The 21,921-nt window shown below is 44.5% G+C and overlaps 1 protein-coding gene across 1 annotated transcript; it reads left to right on the top strand.

Moving 5' to 3' along the window:
* The first annotated feature begins 256 nt into the window (after positions 1-256).
* Positions 257-21,227, top strand: LOC126443354 (uncharacterized). The gene is made up of 3 exons (XM_050090947.1): positions 257-406; positions 8,789-8,997; positions 19,499-21,227. The coding sequence occupies exons 1-3, from the start codon at positions 276-278 to the stop codon at positions 20,974-20,976; spliced, it is 1,818 nt and encodes a 605-aa protein (XP_049946904.1). The 5' UTR covers positions 257-275; the 3' UTR covers positions 20,977-21,227.
* The last annotated feature ends 694 nt before the right edge of the window (positions 21,228-21,921 follow it).

The raw sequence follows: 21,921 nt of genomic DNA, 5'->3' as shown, positions 1-21,921 counted from the left end.
CTCTCTTATCGGATGTCACAGTTTGAGAAATGTATTTATTTAATAAAACCCCACTAGGCATCTGCTGTGCATTAATGTTTTTATGCCTGTACAAAACTGAATGTACTACACTCATGCGCTGGCAGTAATTTCAGTGTCATGTAATAGCGCTACATGTAACTGTATACTAAGACAGGCTGCTGCTTGTGGATGTTATGAAAGTAATTTGAACTATTTTCTGTGTGTCTCAGGGTAACCACGCAAGTGATCAGCAACTCCACGGTTGGATTAAGGACATGGAACGTGTGAAAGACATGCTGCGCACGAAATTAACCGGATGTGTACATGACATGCAATTCGCCAGCAAACAGGTGGAGCACTACGAGGTGGAAGAAGACAAGGACAGGCCAGGGCACTTGATACTCAGGTATAGACCAGTGTACACTCAAATGTCTGTCACACTCACTATGGTTTATTGGAGTTTATCTCACTTTTATCCATTAAAGTATTCATTAAAGTTATAGAAAACACAGGGATCATTTAATTCAAAATGGAGTAAAGAACTAGCACTAAGAGACAGTAGTGAAGGACATGGTTACAGAAACTCGTGATTTACAAAGTTTTTTGACTCCGCTAAGCCTTCGATTTTTTGATTCGTATTGTGTCTTAAAATGTGCCACGTATTACGTAACAGACCAGCGGAGAAAACTGACACAAAAAACGATGCTACTGCGTTTACTAGAGAAAGCATTGATCGTTACAGACACTTCCGAAGTTTTCATAATTTGTGGAAACAATGATGTGGAACCTGACACGAAAAGTGAGCGTGTCCTCGTCTTATTCGGGACAAAAAAAAAAAAATACACTTCGGGAGAAATTACGGTAATACCGTCTAGTTGCGACTCTAGTCCAAATACTGGCATCCAGTCGGTGAGGGAAAGAGGCCACAAGTCATGTTCATCTCAATACATGGAGGAAAAATCTAAGCAGCGATGAGGGAAGATGGGAAGACGTCAGCAGAGGGCAGGAAGCGGATAGCCATCGTTCTTATATTTTGTCCTGTGGTTGGTGTGTTTAAATCAGTCCGTAGTATAGAGCGTAAATAGTGGAGGTTGTGAGCGGGAGGAAAGCGGAATAGTGTCTCGAGTGTTTGACATATGGGGCCGTGGAATGGAGTGTTGTAGGAGATATGTTGGCACTATGGAGGGTGACCAGGTGGCTTCCTGTGTGGGAATGGGCAAGCTCCCAGCAGGCACCCCAGGTCTTGTGGCGGTGTTGTTGGACTCTTTCAGGTGGCTTATTGTGGAATAGCTATGGAGATGGAGAACATGGATTAGGATGGACAGTTAGACTCAGTCGTGATTGCTATCAATAGGATGAAAGACTTCTGCAGTTATATCTGAAGATGTCGGTAGGGGAGCTACTTTGGGATGAGTGTGTCTGGGAAATGGACTAGACCTTTTGAAACGAAGGTGATCAACCGACATCTACAGTTAAGTTCATCGTGGGAACTGATGTGGGTAAACAGCTGTGGAGAGGCAGTGGTCAGTGTGAGGAACGAAATTATGTGCTATAGGATTTCTCGGACAGAGACAGGCAGAAGGTCAGATCACGGCCAGGGTGGTAAAATACACACTCACGATAAAGTATTATGCAGGATGATTGAACATGATTTGTAGCCAACTGGAGCTGTTTTTGAGGAACGGTATTGTTACTCCACAATGTTTATTGTGTGGGGATTTTTGCTTTGCTACTCCACATCTGTCATCAGAACTGTGATTGGGTTACCGGTTAACTGTGTACGGACACATGCAGATAGTGTGACAGGATAAAACTATCGACATTGTGTCAGGCAGTGGGAATGAAGGTAACAGTGGTTGGGAAGGTGAACTGAAAATCGGAGATGGGTAGATTTCAAGACAGGGGTGCACTACACAAAGGAAGCAGCTGATCGGATAGCAGAGTACTTGTGGAGTGCACGTGGGGGGTTTCAGGCTGGCCAGTAGTTTGAGGTACTCTCATGAACACTCGCCAGTTGGTACACATTTAGGGAAATCAGATAGCTTTCAGAGTAAAGTCAGTTCGACTCTGAAACTTTTATCAGTCAACTGTCGAAGTATTTGTAACATAGTTCCCAAATTTGCTCTCCTCCATGAACGCTCTCAGTCTCAAATTATTCTTGAATTGAGAGCTGGCTAAGACCCAAAGTAAAAAAAACTCTGAGATATTTAGCGAGTCTTGGAATGTTTATCGGAAAGACCAATTCGACGCCGTAGGAGGGGAAGCGTTCATTGCAGTTGACAAAAAATATTCTCTTTACTGAGGTTGAATATGAGTGCAATAGTGAAGTTACGTGGTCGCACATAACAGGACTAGGTGAAACCATATCAGTTGTTGGATGTTTTTACCACCCACCCGACTCCGCTGGGACAGATGTGGAGCCATTCAAAGAATCAGCATTGCATAAATATCCAGATCACGCGACACTAGCTGGCGGTGACCTTAACCTACCGAGTATAGGCTGGGACGTCTATGGATTCACTGCAGGTCGTGCTGACAGACAGTCTTGTGAAGGACTTTGGAACACATTTTCCGAAAACTGTGTTGAGCAGCTAGTTCGGCAGCCAGCACAAACAGGCAGGACCTTATCGATGGCGTCAGCATAGAGATGGGGATTAGTGATGGTGATTCCATCATAGCGACTATGGTTACGAAAGTCAGTAAATCAGTCGCGAACGCTAGGAGAGTTGATATGCAGTTGTCAGCGTCTCACTTAGACAATAAAATACAATCATTTAATTCCAGAATTATGGCCATAGAGGAATTATGGCTAAAGTTTAAAGAGATTGTAAATCGTGATCCGGAAAAGTATGCACCTACTAAGTGGATCAAGGGCGGAAAAGACTCATCGTGCTTTAATAACAAAATTCGGAAAAGGCTGAGGAACGAAAGGCTGTTACATTCTCGGTTCAAAAGAGAACGCCCAAATGAGGACAGCAAGGTTTGTAGAGATTCGTGCGTCTGTGAAAAGATCTGTGCGCAAATCATACAACAGGTACCACCGGAGAACCGGAAAAAGTTTTGGTCCTCTGCAAAATCGTTAAGCGGATGTAACGCTTCCATTACAGTCACACGTTGACCAGTCTGCTTTGGCGCTAGAATATTCCAAAAGGGAGGCCGAAGTTAAAAATTCCTCGTTGAAGAAATCGTTCACGCAGGAGAATGGTACAAACGTGCCGTCGTTTGACCATCGCACAGAGTCCCGTATGGAAATCATAGTAATGAGTACCGCTGGCGTAGAGAAACGGCTGAAACAGCTGAAAATAAATATGTGGCAATGCCTAGGTGGAATGCCAGTTTGGTTTTACTAAGAGTAGTGTACGGCATTGGCCCCTTACTTAGTTTGCATTTACCGCGAATCTTGCGATCAGCGCTAAGAACCAAGCGAATGGAAAAAAGTGCAAGTGAAGAAAGGTAAAAGAACGGACCCACAAAATTGCAGACCAATATCCCTGTTTCCTGCAGAACCCTTGAACATATTCTCAGTTCGAACATAATCAACTTTCTTCAGACTAAGGAGCTTATGTGCACAAATCAACACGGTTTTGGTAAGCATCGCTTCTGTGAAACTCACCTTTTCCTTTTCTCGCATGAGAGCTATGGATGAAGGGCAACAGACAGATTCCATATCTCTAGATTTCTCGAAAGCATTTGACACGGTGTCCCATTGCGGGGTGATAACGGAAGAACGAGCAATTGGAATAAGTTGAGTGACTGCAGGTTGACACAAGATGACGTCGACAAAATTTGTTGTTGGTGTGATGAATGGCAGGTGGCTCTTGCTGTAGAAGAAAGCGGATGAGCAGCAAAAACGAACCCGCAATATCCGGATACGGCACTCCAAGTGTCCTGCTTACCACAGTCGAAACAATTCAGGGGGAGCAGGTAGATTTCTTACCGGAGTTTCGATCAGCATGCAAGTGTTACGTATATGCTTCTGGAGCTCAGCGGGGAAGAAGACACTCATTTCGAAGAAAACAACAGAGAAAATGTAGAGAACCTGGCTGCAGAACGATCCTAATAATGCCAGCATACATTTCTGGTAGGGACCACGAAGACAAGATACGAGGAATTACGGCTCCTAAGGAGGCATATAGACAGGCGTCTGTCCCTCGCTCTGTCAGCGAGCGGAACAGGAAAGGCAACGACTAGTTGTGGAACAGGGTACCCTCCGCCACGCACCGCACCGTGGCTTGCGGATTATGTATGTAGATGTAGACACAAAAGACGATAGTTGAGAGGAATTATTGGTTTCATGTCCGTAAATTTAGTGAAATCATTTTTGGCTTGGTTTCATTTGGAATCGTGAGGTTTTATCTATTCTATTTCATTTGTTTGAGTCTTGTGACTGCATGCATGAGGGTTGTGGTGTAATAGGTGGCCCCAGTTGGGTGTAGATAAGGACATTGACAGGAGTTTATGACGGCGGTGACGAATGTGGATGTGGTTGGAACTTCTGGCTCCGGCAGTGGTGCGGGCGTTGGGGCGGGCCGCGGTTTGGGGCTGGCGACTGTGTTGGCGACAGAGCCAGCGGCAGAGGCTGCTGGAGAGGGAGTCGACGGTGGCGCAGGTGGCGGCGACGGTGGTGGAGCATTTGACGGAGGCAGTGGCGATGGGGCTGCCGGACTACGGCTCTCTGTGAGTGGTGAAGCAATGAAGACGACGACGAAGGGTGGGAGATTGTCGGCGAAGAACCACTGGGAGAGTCCAGGTGAGAGCTGAGGTGCTGGCGAAGTGTAGTGGGGCGTGTCAGTAAAACGGAGGATATACTTCGTACTGGAAATTTTGGGAGGACATTTTGAGGTTAACATGAGTAAAGCGAGTCAGAGAATATACTCCAGCCGAGAATGTGCTCATCGCGAGTAAAAGGGTGAGGGATGTTGCTCAAAACAAAGAACGTTCTCCGATTACGTATGAATAAAACTAGAGGAGCTTCTCACAATCGGAAAATATTGAAGCGAGATCTGTAGCAGTCTTCGGGCTGAGTAAGTTCTGTTAAGTTTTACCTACATTTTGGCAATGATGGCAGAATTCATATTGCTTGGGAGGCAAAAAAAGAAATATATAGCCCAACGAAGTGCTGAATTGAGGAGCTGTAGAAGTTTATATCGCTTTGACAATAAGAACATCATCTACGGACGACCTCTCAAAAGAAGTGAAAATTGAAACATTTTTATTGCTATTTAGTAGACCCAAGTTTTCAGACTGACGTACGAGAACATTTAGCTGTAGGCCTACACCAAACAACCGTGTCGCTGACTTTTCCAGACGTTCACCATCATGTATTCTCACAGCATAAGTCTTATATAGTGTGATGTTAGAAATAAGTAGGGTTACCAGAAAAATTAATAACTGGTTTATCGCAAACCTAGCTACCTGTTACTCGTAAGGAACGCATGGTGGGGCGCTTACGTGCTTTCCAAGCGAGCAGACAGTTGTGGGCCGTATTTAACCAAAATTATCTCGTGTTAGAGAACTCTGACAGAGTTCCAGCTTGGAGTAGATAAAAAGTCATGTAATCTTAAGATTTCGTTCGCATAATCTTCGCCTAACTTCTATAACTGAAAAGTTTTCCGCATGTTGTAAATTCGGTAACCTCAATAAAATGCATTTTCATAAGCTGTACGTAATTGTCTTCATAATTTGTTGCCGCACATAAAATAAACAAAATGAAACGTAGTGCAACTCTGCCTGAACACACTGGTGCCGGTTCCAGACATGTCGCCCGTTTGAGCGAGCTGAATGACACGTGACACTGCACGTGCTTTCTGTGCCGGACACGGCAGACCACACACACCGAGAACTCAGCAGGGAGCAGAGGTAGTGAGAAAAAGGAACCCTCTCGTCAGAGATTATGGCTTCGAATGTTTTGCTCGTAAGAACTTTCCCTGAGAATGTTCTTTTGCTCCGAGAATTTTCTCCAGAGAACGTCGTCTTGTTTATTCATACGACCCAGCGTGTTTACCTTCTGTTGGATGTCAGTACAAAGGCGAGAACCAAAGACGCATGAGGGGCCACAGCGGCAGTGGTGCAGCTTAGGTACCACCCTCCTAGTCCAGGCAGCGCACCATTTCGTGTCTCTTCTGTAGTTCACGTATCGCCATTTACAGTCGGTCATTTCTAAATTCCGTCAATCCACTTCGTTACTGGACTCGCATGGTACGTTCAGTAATGGCTCCAGCACTACAGGCCAAAGCCGCCTATAGCACACAGACCCTGCCTCTGTACCCTAATTGACGACGATTGCCTTCCGTGGCAGCGGTCTGCCCCGCTTGTCGACACTCCAGCTCCATGTGGCGAGCATTTATTTCGTCCTCTGTTGATTTGCCAATTTGCGTTGCAACGCACTTGCTCCTAAACTGAATATGGCAGTCAGTGTTGTATCATTATAGCTGTGTAGTACATTCGCAACTGTCCAGAAGTTTCGAGATTTTCTTTAGAGCTTGTTTCACTGGATATTGTTTGTTCACTACCTTGCTGCATTTAAATCCGTTCTTTCGTTGCCTTATGGAATGAACGGCTCCATTACGTTAAAACAGCCCTTTCCCGAAATTCTTCCACAACCAAATCTCCGTATAATGTTTATTCAGATCATTGTCAGTATGCACGTACATCCTCCATCTGGGGCGTAGAAATGATGATTTTCATCACGGCACGGGTTCTGAGTCCCAGCTTGTCAGTGGGGTAGGTGTGGTACTGTACCTCCAAGCAGAACAGCGTGCTGGTGTACGAGGCGTGGAAATGATTTGCGAGCCTTAGCACCATGGCACCACATGTCTTATGGGAGGGACAGCTTTCCGGTCAAACTGAGGACCCAGACATCACACGGAACTCATTATGATGCAGCTTCATGCTTTAATTGGCAATGACGTTGTCAATTAAAAGTGATAACCAAGGACCATACTACAAGGAGTACACGGAGTACGGATTATTCTGCATTGTATGGAAACTTTCCATCGTTGATGGGCTATAGGGAATGTAGTCGTAGATTAATCAGGAAAAAATTGTCTCATACCCGATTCTGAGGGCTCCATTCTCATCATAATATGTACCTGACACATATGCATCGAATCGATGTACCGAACACTGACCTTAGGACAGAGTTTTACGGCCAACAATTTCTGTATGATAATTTTCACTGCCAAACTAGACACCCGCACCAACCAATCACGAAGCGAGACGGAGCGAATGCTTGAGAGCCAAGTAAACAAACATTTTTATGCAATAGTGAAGCGTCATTTTGTCAAGTTTTACGTCAGCAGACATGTACTTCTGCACGTCAAGCATAGCAGTGTGAGATGGTGGGATGCACACTGCCGGATGTAAGCGGAAACATTGTAAAAATGCCACAACTGATAAGGGTATAATGAGTAAAACGAAAGACCTATTGTGAAATGAAAACACATGTTTGGTATTTGCAAAGACGGATTTGAAATAGTGTAAGTCATCGTATCGCGCTGTCCTTAGCCGTTGGATTGGCCGAGAGGGACTGAATAAGTGGACCTGCTTGACGGTACACTCACGTTTGTCCATAGAGCTCTTCTTCCTGTGGGAGTTCTGCTTTCAGCTGTCATACAGTCTTTACGGAAAATTATCGCAGATGCCACATCACCTAAAGCAGATAGGAAACTCCCTGGCAGGTCAGAGCCGTGTGTCGGATTCCCGACGTTTCAAGTGACTGCACTCTCCACTGCAGAGTGAGGATTCGCCTAGGAAGCAACTCCCGAGGCCTCTGGTCACTGCAGTGCCCATCCTTCCGGGAGCGCTGGTCCCGCCAGCCGTGCAGGGGAGCTTCTGTGACGGCTGGAAGGCAGCGGCTGAGCTACTGGCGGAAGTAAGGCTGTGACGGCGGCTCTCGGTTCCTGCCTGCCCAGCTCTAAGTCTATTTTTTTAAGGACGTCATATTCGCCATTGACTTTAGAAATTGTTTTACAATTGCAGTTTCGACCTTATGAGCCATTTTCAAGTGGTAATGTGGAAGATTTTGCTTCAGCTAATGACAGACATGTCTACATGTCAGCGTCTAAAATCATCTATAACAAATTCGAACAAGTCATTCATATCCTTAACATAAATATCACATGTTCACTCTCTTGCAATGCATACGAAATTCTTCTTTAAAGAAAAGAGGTATTCTGCAGGAAGCGCTGGAGTTCTGCTGTTTGATGTGCCTGAAACCTGTTAAAACGATATAGCAGCACAGAACGGAGTGGATGATCTGCAAGAAATAGTTACAATTGGTATCTCACTCAAGTGCTCTGAAATCTAAAGATGAAATCTCGATGCGCTAAAATACTAAGAAGATTTGCGATTGTTTGCTTTGTTACTATGCATCCTTTAAAGAATGAAAAAGTTCCAGGTTTGTGTCCCAGTCTGGCACACAGTACTCATCTGCCAGGAAGTTTCTAATGCACTGCTGAGTGGAAATCCGCTCTGGATACTTTTAGCCGCGCGGGATTAGCCGAGCGGTCTCAGGCGCTGCAGTCATGGGGTGCGCGGCTGGTCCCGGCGGAGGTGCGAGCCTTCCCTCGGGCATGGGTGTGTGTGTGTGTGTGTGTGTGTGTGTGTGTGTGTGTGTGTGTGTGTCCTTAGGATAATGTAGATTAAGTAGTGTGTAAGCTTAGGGACTGATGAACTTAGCAGTTAAGTCCCGTAAGATTTCACACACATTTTTGGATACTTGTACGTTCTTGCATAAACTATACATGCTAGGTTTTCAACTTTTAACCTGGCAGCTTGTGTGCTACAGGCGGCCGCTGTTGAGTGAACGCCTGCTGCGCTATCAGCCGTGGAGCCCCTCCTTTGACGACGACTACAGTGCGCTGTGCAAGGAGCGGCAGCCAGAGGCGTCGCAAATGTTCAGCCTCGCTCACGAACTGTACGCCTTCCATCGTTTCTACTGGTACCATGCAGCTGAGAGCGTCGGTTTATCCTACGGAGATGATGCCAAGATTGTAGGTAAGTTTAATACTGGGACCCGGCCACTTCACGGTTATGCGCTGAACACTGTTCAGTTGTTCGAGGAATGAGATTTTCTGATTTGTAGTTTTAGATATTGCGTGATTTTCCACGCCACGCAAGATAATCTCTGGTGCTCTTTCCAAAGTCAGTTTTTAGATTCCTCGGCAACTCTCCGTCTGGATCTATGACAAGCTAACTACTTCATTTCGATATATTATTGACTTCTTCATTATGCAGGGACTAAAAAAAGACTACGTACACAAAATTTTGGATTGTTTAGAGGAGATTAAAAAGAACAAATTTTATGTGAGACAGATGTCGCAGGTGTACCCTCCACCTGCTCGTGGCCCGTGAAGGTTTCGACGCCAGCGATGTACAGAGGCTGTGTGATGTTTTAGAGACGTTACTCAAGTGCCAGCTGGCTGCTAATGGTTGTGTAACACACTCGAAACAAGTGGGTGTCTCACAAATAATGTTTGCAGCCTCAGCCTAACAGGCAACCACCTCACCTGGGGTGTCCGCCAGTGCCTGGTACACTGAACAACTCGTCTCCCTCCCGTAGGAGGCACGCAACACCTCTAAAACAGTGCCCATCCCACAGCACTTTGAACTCCGTCTCTGAACGCCAGTGCAGATAAGACCTTCATACGTGTGCGACACGTGCCTCATATAAAAATGTGTTCCTTCTTATCTTCTATAAACGCTCTAAAATTCTGTACATGTAGTTTTTTTCAGACCTGGTCTAAGGCTTTTTAAAAATGGCGAATGGTTTCTGCAACTTAACGGCTACAGACAAGCTAATGTTTTGTCAGTACTGTAACTTGTGTAGTGTTCTACATTTCTCATCTATGATCCTGGCATGATACTGTTCGTATTTACTAATTTTCTTTGACGAATAATATTTCCATTTGTAACTGAACACTTAATTGTACGAAATACATTGTTAATATTATCCTTAGAAGTGTTAATACTATGAACTGTAGTAGGACTGAGGAAACACTGCATTTTCAGCTATCGCACCTGTCTGCTAAACAACTCTATTTGTTCAAATCACTATATTCTTTAAATTTATTATTTTATTCTCGTTGCTGGATCATCTATCGATCATCTATCTATCGTGCACCAGACATGAAACGAGTTGTAATCGTTTAATTCTCTCTTTGTACCTCCCTGATAGCTACTTGTTGGGTAGGGAGTAACTCCATTTAAATGAGAGGAAAGTAGGACAGTGGGCTTGTGCTCTCTCAGCGGAAAAATTATTTATGCCTGCCGTTATCAATCTTGACCGCTTCAGGCAATCGAACTTGCAGGGTTTTCATTGGTAGTAAGCCGACTAATTAAGAAACTAAGGTGGTCGCAAAGGGTTACAACAGATAAGGAAGTAAGTTATCATAAGAATATCCGTATACTAGAACCAGGAACTGTAATACTGAGAAGAAAGGCCTTTCCAAACTTTCGGCTGTCGCCGATAATTTACTGCAGACACTCATACAAATAATACTGGCACATAAAAGGAAATACGCATTGTTAGCAAGTTACTAAACAAGCAGACTCTTACCCATCTGTTGCCAGACTGAGCTGCACTCTGCAGCATGTCTATAATTATGATTGTAACTGTTATGGACACCGAGAACAAACGTGTGAGCTTTAGTTGATGTTTCAATTCCTCAAGAGTGGCGACAAGATATTAAAGAATGAGCAGCGACAAGACCTTACAGAGTTGTGGACCACTAGCCGTTTGTCTGGAAGCTAAATTTAAGCCCGACCTTAAAGATATCTTCAGGCGCTGGGCGGTGTGGCCGTACGGTTCTAGGCGCTTCAGTCTGGAACTGCGTGACCTCTACGGTCGCAGGTTCGAATCCTGCCTGGGGCATGGATGTGTGTGATGTCCTTAGGTTAGTTAGGTTTAATTAGTTCTAACTTCTAGGGGACTGATGACCCCATCGTGCTCAGAGCCATTTTATCTTCAGGGGAAAGTTGTCGTGATAATCCAGAGAGATCGGAGAGGTTGTGGCAGTACGGTCGAGATAAGGGGGGGGGGGGGAGGGGGAGAGAAAGAAGAAACCGGTGCGAACCTCTTCTGAGCACGTGGCGATGTTCTAAATGGTTTGCACCATCCAGCAGGCTGCTGCAACGCCCCTGTCTGAAAGAGTTGCCCTCGCCACTATTAAAACCGTGGCGCTTCTCTGCCGGCTTCTTTATGCATCACTGTCCAGCAGAACTAGATGCTTGCCCACAACAGACCAACGTATCAAGAACTGAGCCCTGATCTGTTGTCGCTGCCATTGTGTAACATCACCTAAATCGCAAATCCAAGCCTACAGATGTCACAAATACTTCCTGTGTGACGACTATCTGACCCAGTATCGCAGAACCACCTGGCCTATCCCAGTTACAAACACGACCACCCATCAGTAGGACGAAAAACCAGTCCAAGCTGCAAATTTTTATTTTTTATTCATTCGATGACTTGATTCGGACCGAGACCCATTTTCAAATCACCATAACATAGTCGAAAATGGCATTTCCGAAGATGTCAATAACGTGCAATGAATATTTGCAGCGCATACAGATAACTCGTCGAAAGAACAAAACCTTGGAACGGTTTTTCGTTCACTGATTACCAGAAGCTGCTGACCCAAACTACTGCAGCATATTGGAAGTTTGGGAAACCACCCATGTTAACTGTGCCCAAATATACAATCCTTGCACAACTGCATCATCTATACAGCCTCAACTCGAATGATCTAATAAATATAAAGTAAACGCATTATTCACGACACTAAACTTACATTCCGCATCCCAACAACTACGTGCATTGCATCCTCACCATCAAATATATTGAGTTCAGATCCACAGTGTTCTACACCATCAGTCGAGCTCACCGTCATCATCTCAACAGTTTTTTGTGTCGCATCCCTAACATGAAAGACATCCAGTTTTTCCACAACATTCACTCGCCTTCTACTCTCGTCCAACAGATGACGACAACACCAACAGTCACCTTCCACTTTTAACATCCAAGTCACCTATTCCAAAAAGCAATCCAACTTTACCTTCAGCCACACCAAAACATCGGCTTAAAACCTATACCTAACCTTGTTTCACCACATAAAACATCAAGACAATGCAGCAGCATAGCATTCCACCCATATGTCTGTTCCCTCACCTCCAACGAGATCTTCATCACTCACATGTTATCTCAATGCTACAACTATGCTTTAATGAAAATTGTTACAGTCTCGTAACACAGTCCCAGTCACTCTACACTCTACAAAGCACAGATAATTGCTACAACATAGAATCAGATGGTATTGCCAATGGGTGCTTTTGAGATATTCTGGTACCAGCACCTCATTCTGCAGATCAGAAACCCTGGGATTGGTGATACACATGAACAAAAACACTGCCACATTTTCCATAAACTGAACAATCTATTGAAAAAGGATTCATTCTCCTCTCCTCCATAACAACCACACGTTACCAAACAACCTCAACAAGCCAGACTCAGTGCTTCATATCTTAAAGATATGCTCACTGTATCTAATGACTGCTCGACAATTCGGCACATACAATGTCACACAAATACGACCACCATATCTCTTGGTCCCAGTTTAAAATACCTGTCTATAACGCCACAATATGAATTAAATGTAGCATTTACAACACAAGACTATAAAGCCACACATTTTGTGAGCGTGTGGGTTGGTGCTATTCTGTCATTCTGCGCAACAGATTAATCTGAGATGTACCCTTTACCCTTTGGCCCCTGCAAGATGAAATTTCCACCCCCACACTACTACAGAAGTCAGACGGACAGTCTTAACGTTCTAAAGAGAAATGCCTGAAAAACTTTCAGCAATAAGTACCTTCTGGAGTCGTCCACTGTAAGGAAATGACACAAAAATTCACAAAATTTCTTACGTAACTAGTGGGATACTTGGGTACTGGAGTAGTGCTAGTTAGTGTAAGAAAAACATGAAAGTAACGAAAATTATTATTTATTTTGCAAAAATTCTGAGAAATCACAATAGCACTTTTAGTTATGAATTGAACACGTTATTTGCGGGTTCTTTTCAGAATGTGAAGTTACCTCTTAAGGAAGTTTAAGATTGTTATTGATTTGGCAGAATGGCTGAGAGCCGCACCTACTCGACTTGAATATTTATCGGTTAGAATGTTGCTAGGTACAGTGGAGGCTGTCACGTGTGATATGCAGTGAAGGGCAATGTTGTGGAGGAAATGTGGGGGTCGTAAGAGCTGTAGCTGTGATGACTGCTGTCTGCGCCGCTCGCTGCCGACAAATAAGATAACTCTCGTTCTATCTGGATTGACCTTCGCCAATCAAACTCTCCCTACGCCTTGATGAAGTCATGGACTCCTATTCGCCCCTAGTTTATTGGCGTGGTACACCGGTCAGATAACCAGTCCACCGCGATGCCACTCAGAAATTCGCTCGCAGGCGTTTAACTATTACTCAGTCCGTTCACACCGCACAATAAGTGTGGCGGCCAACACAGTGAACAACGCTTAATCGCAAGGACTCAATATACAGTTGCACTTCAATTCGCTCTCGACAGAGGTGCTCTCCCAGTGAAGTACTGAGGAGAGACTTGTTCCTCGCTCTTTGAGTACGTGTGCGAGCGCGCACGCTCTCGTTACGTGTTCTCGCTCCAAGAGCGACAACGGAACAGCCCCTCTGCGCGCCAGACGTGAATGGGTATATCTTTCGATCTCTTCCATTACTCTTTCAGCTCAAGGCGTCAGAAATATCGTCTGCCAGTCAGCATTGCTCTTCTAAAACAGGAGAATGACGTTTTGTTTAAGGTGACCAATCTGGAAATCTGTAGTATGGGTGTTTGGCGTTTGCTGTCTCCCTGTGAAAATCTCTGAAACTGCGTTGTATGTGTAAAGAATGCGTAGGCTAACCGCTCCCACACAATGTAGCGGAATTTGCTTTTAAGCCGAACATGGGGTCGTCCTTTCACTCGGGCTAACGCTGTCTGCTCTACAGGCGGTCACTGGCCGACGTAGATAGCTTGTGACCGGCCTCCTGGGGTGCAGTTGCCTCTCTCCAGCTAAAAGCTCCTATGACCGTCGAGTCTGGAACGTATGTGTGTACGCCAGCCTCGAGTATTTCAACCACGGTGCGCACTTGCGATTTATTAGTTATCTGCGTATCGTTTACATGAATTCATACAATACTGACTTTATCTTATCGAGTTTGGGCTCGAATGAAGCGTCTTGATGTGCAGAATATGATTGTGAGGGCGGAATATGTAAGCAATGAAGGAGACCACAACGTCTTACAATTCCAGGAAATTCTTATTAGAGGCTGCTCATGACTCCATTACTTTCGACCTTCTTAAAAAAAAAAAAAAAAAGAACCTCTTATTTCCAACTAGCTCTAGTCAAGTTGTGTGATATCATACTGTACGCAAGTTTATATCCCACGGCTCACCTATGATTTAAGGGTAGTGTCTTTGTATACTAATCAAAACGTCATGGAACCCAGGATCAAACCTCGCTACTGCTTAAATTTAGAATAAAAATCATCAGTAATGATGGATGGGCGGATAGAGCTTCAAGGCACTTTTTTCCACTGCTCCTAAAACCCTGAAGAGTCAGCAGTGCTCAAAGGCATGAGAATGCAGAAGGTAATGGGAACCACTGGTGTCTGTCCACAGGACATGTGGCCTATAATTGAAAAGTGGTATGATGACTCCTCCACTGGCGAAATATTCCGCAATAGTCGCACATTCGGATCTGTGGGAGGGAACTGGCAAGTGCCAGGTGTCCCAATGAATTATGTTTACTGTATAGCTCCTTGTCTGGCACACCATGCTTCTTTTGTCACTGTAAATCTTACTCAACAGCATATCTCCTTCTGCCTCGGTAACTTCACCTCTTAGTGTAGCCTCTGCTACATCAAAATCACTTATGTTAAAAACCCAAGGAATCATTACAAGAAATACCACCAATCATTTCTCTCTCCCTAACTTCCACCATGGCACACATAAACATGACTGTGTGGTGGTACTCTCTTCAAAGGTAAGCTGGTTCGAATCCAGGTAATGGAAGAAATTTGCATTGCTGGTATTTCCCCAGTAATGGGAGGGGGAATTGAAGCACAAAGTTTCTCATCACCAGACCTCGTGTCAGTGTTCTACATTACATTACCTCTCCTCAGTGTATCATGATACACTGATGCCTGTGACACTGTTGGCACATGTGGTGTCGACGATAATCGCCTGCAGCAAATCGTCAATCGACCGCCGGTGAGATGCTGTACACCTAAGCAGCGTCGCCACCGCCTATGAGAAAGAAGTAGTAAGCCACTCCTCCTGTAGCTTCGAGGCGCCACACACGACAAGTATTTCCAGCTCTGCCAGTGCCTGGTACGAGTTCTGCCAGAGTCCAGCCTGAGTTCTGTTCTGTCTACGAGGGTATCAACAGTTCCATGACGACTGCAGAGAAGCGACGAATTTCTGCCTTCAGAGTGCAGTGTCGGCGTAACGTCACTCAGTCAAGCCTAGGCCAAGCATGCACGTACAGAGAGTCGAGGGCCAACAACAGACACATATTTGGCACAGTTGTAGTAAACGTTCAGTGCTCATCATCTGCAGACTTGCACTGTAATGCCGCTCAGTGTTTTCAGCAGCTCCTGTGTATTTGGACCCCAATTAATACCACACGTGCTCACGCAGCCACAGCCACGAGGAGCTAAAGATAAGTGTATTGCTTTCCAAACAATAAGGCGTTCTCATCATTGACTCATTTATCGTAAATTTATTAAAACCATGACACAACAACATGTGTGTCAGATGTGGATGTTAAGCTCTTAACGCATCCATTACAGTCATGTACACTCAACAGATAACTTCGAGTCACAGTTCTCTCACAATGCAAGGACGTGGAGGAAGATAAGCGCTTGCAGTAAGGCGGTGGACCTGCTGCTCCATTTCTCTCTGCTGACATGGGCAGAGGACTCTCACTTTCTCATATCTCGGAATAATCACGGAACACCAGCCTACAACAAACTCAAATTAAGAAAACAGCAAACTCGACAATGTGGGAATTCCATCATCCAGCCATCCTCTGTACTTGGAAAAAAACCACTGAACGAGGCGATGCTGTGATAAGCTGGTGGCTACAAACTTGATTTTCGACCAAATTTAGTTTCTCTGCGATGTCCCTACTCAGCGTAGGGTGAATGACACGACGGTTCCTATGGATGGACGCAGCTGTCCTGCTTCCCCGTTCTTCCCTATTCTGGGTTATGCTCTAATAGCTGTTTCACCAACAGGACGTTAATCCCTGATCTTGTTTCTTCCTTCGTCTTTCCAAAAGCCTTAGTGGCCCCAGTGTTACTTCCGCCAATATAGCTTGGATCTCAGCACTCTCAAAAATTTAACATTCCTTACAGTCTTAGAACACCTTGCACTCAGTATCATATTTGCAGTCTCAGACGCAACCTCTACCAGCTGATTACATTGCCCTCTCTTCTGAGATTCCTCAAACTTTGTCACAAATTGCAAACGTTCCATAAACGTGGGAAACAAAAGCAATTTTTCTCGCCTATCCTCTGGATACCTAGGCTTCTGGTGCGCCCTCCACTTGCCACCCTTCTGTATCCTATTCGAGCGGAACTTCAGCTGGCTGGTTCTTCCTGTTCCAGAATAGTATGTAGACACTTACTCCTCCAACCAGCTATAATCCTAGCGTCTACGCCTCTTCAATATGTAGATGATCCCGCTTCCAGCCTCCTGACCACTGCCATCCCTCCCTCACACCTCCCTCTACCCACATCAACTTGTCAATCATACTTCCCAGCCCACTCCAACACCTTGAATACATACACCCATTCTGGCCGGCACCTGCATCATACTGTATTACCCTCGTAGTAGATATTGGGAACTGACTGCCAGTGACTTGCCAGAAGCAAGAGCCTTATCTTCACCATAGCACCATCATCAGCTTCAATGTACATGTGTTTACGTAGAGACGCCATGGCTTTTATTTTTTTGAAACCTACCATTTTATTCATTCTCCCCAAAAAGCAGCAAAGTGTCTGAACCTTGCGCACCACACGATAATGTGGTGGGAATGGAATGAATAACAAAGAAAATGGAGTGTTTACGACAAAGTCGTGCATTCGGCCTTCCACAGGATGTGCCTGTGTATAAGAATCTTTCAGAACTTATTCGTCTTACTGGGTATACATTTGCGCTCAACACGCCAATGAGGTATACATTGGATGACGTGTAGCGTATCAGTATCACTCTCCTTTGATTTGTACTCTGAACAGGAATAGTGCTCGAGGACAACGACCATCAGGACTTCTCAGAATGCAGTAGGTAAAGCCGTCATCAAGCTGAAGCCTGGTTTGGTCACCACAGTGCTGTCCTACTGCAGGTTGTCGTCACTCGCCGTCTTCCTACTTCTGAACTAACTTACCCAGTTAATAATTGCGGGACACAGTTAATTATTGGGTCTCCGAACAATTCTACAGTTCCAACATTTTCGATTTCCATAAATCAATGTCAGAGGTGAGAGAAGAGATAAGTGACAGAAAGAATCTCGGGAGCAATGCCTGAATCCCAAATCTCTGGAGTTGTAATCCCACATTCATCCACTCAGCAGCTGAGGCATATATGTCCCAATTGCATTTATTTCTGCGTTATTATCATTACACAAGGTACGAGTGAGACGAAGTAATTACATTTTTCTGCGTGTTTTTGAATGTATGCAAACAGACTATTAACAGTAAATCGTTCATTGTGGTAAAGGTACTTCCTAAATCGTCAGTTACTGTATTTTGTTGTGCTTTTTCTCGACAATCTCGTGCTAACGAAACAAACTGGTGACAAATATGCTCCATCACTTTTTTTTACGCTGCGTGATGGGGTCACTAAGTTCACGGAGGAAAGTGAAATACCACACAGACGAGAATTCAGCCTGCATCCTATTTCTTTGTACAGGACGCCTATGGAGTTATGTCAAAAGAGTATATTCTATATGGACGTAGTTAGATATTTAAAAAAATACGTATCCAACGGATCAGTGTATGGACGATCACACCTTCCTCAGATATCTATGTGTCTCGCTGTCCCCCTTGCTTTATTGCGGATCGTTCTAGTAATTCTGCTTTGAAAGACTTCCTCAACACTTGTGTCAATTTTCCATTAATCTTTCAACGTTGAGCCACATGAGGCTTTATTATTCTTCATATTCTGTTATTTGCGTGGTAAGATCAAAAGTTTGTCATGACGATTTCAAAAGGTTGTTGAGGTGGTAATGTTGGGATTTCGTGGTAACGATCTTAATATGGCTTTAAATGCTGCAGAACCAAATACAATCCGAGAATAAGTTGTTCATTAAGAAATCCACAAATCTGACCAACAAAACGAGACTCAAGCTCCTTCCTTCTATAACCACACAAGATCCGTGATTGCCTTGTCATGGAGCTGAGATACTGAAAACTTCTGTTGTACTGAGAAATATGAAATTCCCATTCATGTAAGCTTCAAAAGAATGTGGTCCTAACAGGTATTCTGATTACATAATATCCCACATAAGGTGAGGTAGGTTCCTTTCCAACTCTTGCTGGTAATGGGTAATTTCCTTAGACAAGAAAACAATTTTTTCCTGATCAAATAGTGGTATATGGCACATTTATACATAAACAACACTCTTGAGCGAGACACGGCAGAAGTCGCCACAACGAAGTACGGTAGGTTACAAATCGTTGCTCCACACCATTGTCAGATAATTCAGTAACAAACATGGGCCTAAATCCTTTCGTATTCATATTTTTTCAATATGGTCGTGCATTGTTGAACAAGATGCTTGAAGTCGAACTGCTCTCTTGCAAATGATTTTCATTGGAGACTGCTCATCTGATTAAGAGTGGGTGACACACGTTTCCTGTCACTTTTTATTGCTTCCAATACGTGGCCTGTCTTTGAGACAGCCTGAAAATACTGGACATTTATCTCAATCAGGCATGGCTACTTTACGAGGGGGACTGAGGCAAATGGTCTCATCATGCGTTACATAGTTTTTCCTATCTGCGGACGTTCATGCACCCACGAATCCTCCACTAATCTCTCCTTTACAAGATAACTGTTGGTCCATGGATTCGGAACTCAAAGACTGCAGTGCTGAAACAAAAATATAATTCTGATAACATTATTTTTTTAACATCTTCAGTGCAGGACTATCAATAAAACCTATTTACTTCCTTATTTTTACTATGTCAAGAGCGATGCAGGGACTTCTTGGGCACCCTGTAGATGAAATAGACGTGCATAGTAACAATGATACCTGTCTTTGTTAATACTCTTACTTTGTGTTGACATGCCGCCTCACATAGTTCTGGGTAACTGAACCAGGGTAATGCGGGTAAACGACGCTCAGGCTCGTCACCCAGAGAAGACTTTGGATTCAGCTGCCTGCAGTGTACGGCCACCACCTACTTGCTGTCGTTTTCTTGCAGACGAGGAGTGGCAGCTGGAGGACAGAAGCCACGCTACGCTCTCCGTGGGCACTGACTGCGTGCAGCTGTTGGTGAACGCCCTGGACCACCCCACGTGTCCGCTGGAAGACCTGCCACTGGAAGCCGTGAAGCAGCGCGAGCGGTGGCGCGAGCAGCTGTGGGACGACGTGGTGCAGAGGTCGCCCCACATACCCGTCACCAGCTACCTGGCCTACACGCAGAGGGCAAACGTCAACCTCTGTCTGCTGGCCTGGATGGCTGCCAACTCGTACGGCATTTGTCACGACGTCCCGTTCAGTATGATACAGTCCGTGCACGATGCTCGCTGCTATTTCGATAGTCCCGACGATCAATCATGTCTGCAGTCGAACGCTACAGAAGCAATCTGCTCTGTTTCCAGAGCTATTCTGTTGCTAAAGTGTCGCGACTTTTCCTCCATTAAGACTTCCCATAATTGTACGTACACTACGTTTCGATCTCTATGGTTCTATAGTACGAGTAGTATACTGGATCAAAAGCTAACAGAACAAACACTAAACTACAAAAACAGTTTAACCAACGCCACCTTGAAATACAAGGATTTCAAAATTGACAGCTTGAAGCCTTTAGAAATGTCATTTATACTGATAAATATCATTTTCCGTTTTTCGACTGCCGGAGTATACATGTACCTTCCCCAGTTGCGCAACTTGCCTGGAAAGATACTCTTGTCCTTTCAGATCACGTGCATAGTCCAGATCCTGTGTTCTGAGGTCGTGTATCGTATGGCAGGCGTCCCTGACTTACCAACAGCAGTGCTGATAGACAGCGCCCTCACACTTCTCAGCTGTTTCTGGCTGAACTCATTCTGCTACCACATGTACGCTTGTGTTCGCCATCTCAGGCTTCCTGACCAGCTACTACCTGCTGAAGTAAGCCAGTTATTCCGTCGTGAGGTGCTGTGTGTGCTTATACCGTGGAGTATAGTATGTGTGGCAGCTGTTGCTTTGGAAAAGACGAGTAAATATTACCTGATCCACAGTCGCATAGTAGTCCTTGCAGGGATTTCAGTGTCTGTGGCATTCAATTTGGTTTGTCTCGGACTGCTTGGATACATGTACCTACGTAATCGGTGCTCCATGCGGCAACTCGAAATTGTTGATAACAAGAAATTTGCCTCAAAGAAGGAATGTCTTTTTATGTCAGTTAAGGCCATTATAATAAGTGGAACAGGAATTATTATTAGAACTGGGTTCCACCAGGCTCAGGGAATAGCGCAGGTAGTGTACTATATGCATCTAGTTACGATGGTGCAAGGACCAGTGCTCTTCGTCTGTTTCGTTTGCAATGGAACGACGCTCCCCATACTGAAGAACAGGATACTTCTTTGGTGGAACCCAACCAACATCCCTGCAGGTCTAGAGCTGTGTTCGGCAGCGGAGAGGAATCTGGCCAGGAGAAACAATGAACAGTCTCCCTTTTCAGAATCCTCGCTGTAGCCTCCTTCAGTATTTTTCGCAAATAACTGTCTCCACACCACACTGCATTAAACCCAGCAATAAAAATGGACTCTACCTGGTATGACAATATTAAATGTCATTAAATCTCATATCGTACAGCCAGTACTTCTCTTTCCTAACGTCTCCTTCATTTATAACTGTGTGCTTATTTGTGAGTGGTAGCTCTGTCTACCTATTCTAATGCACTGAGACTACTCACTAAAATTGTTGGGAAATGCTTCGTGTATACAATAGGCTGCGTTAATCACACGGCCTGTTATATACAAGGAAAACGCAGCACGTTGTCGGAGGAATTCCCGTTCGTCAGTGTCATCTACCATGATATTAGTATATATCATATTATGTCTGAAACAGAGAAATTTTCCATATGTGTGTGAAAGATGTACTTTTACATGATTTGTAATTCAAGTACCATGACAAGAGACATTCAGATACTTATAAAATCAAAAGAGAGGGGCCAATGACTGAAGTGGTGTGTGCATGAAAGTGTAAATGGGTTTGTTGAGCTTATTAGTGGTTTGATTACATAGAGTGGCTCAAACAGGTATAGTGAGAAAGTAACACATGACTTGTTGTGCGAAATGTGGCTTGAAGTGAACGCAAAATGTCGAATGGCAGAGTTATATGAGATTAGCATTATTGGGTTTGTGAGACAAGACGGTGATTTGTTAAGCTAGAGATTTGTAAGGGTACTATGGCAGATGTTAAAAGTTAATGTTCCATGTGCCACTCTTGGGCAAGGAAGAACATTACTTAAAGGCGTATTTACAGAAACAGTACTGTGGAAGGATAAACTTGTGCCAGTACTGTGAGTCCTGGAAAACATGTGCCATAGTAGCTTCACTAGAAGCGCACAGTACGCCGAAATTGTTGTGATTCGTAATCAATAGACGATCTCCCATTTGTTCAAATAAAACCTGAGTG

The sequence above is a fragment of the Schistocerca serialis genome, unplaced genomic scaffold, assembly GCF_023864345.2.
Source record: "Schistocerca serialis cubense isolate TAMUIC-IGC-003099 unplaced genomic scaffold, iqSchSeri2.2 HiC_scaffold_1466, whole genome shotgun sequence".
In the NCBI taxonomy this organism is placed as follows: Eukaryota; Metazoa; Arthropoda; class Insecta; order Orthoptera; family Acrididae; genus Schistocerca; species Schistocerca serialis.
Note: the sequence above shows the minus strand (reverse complement) of the source record. Positions and strands in the feature narration are given on the sequence as shown.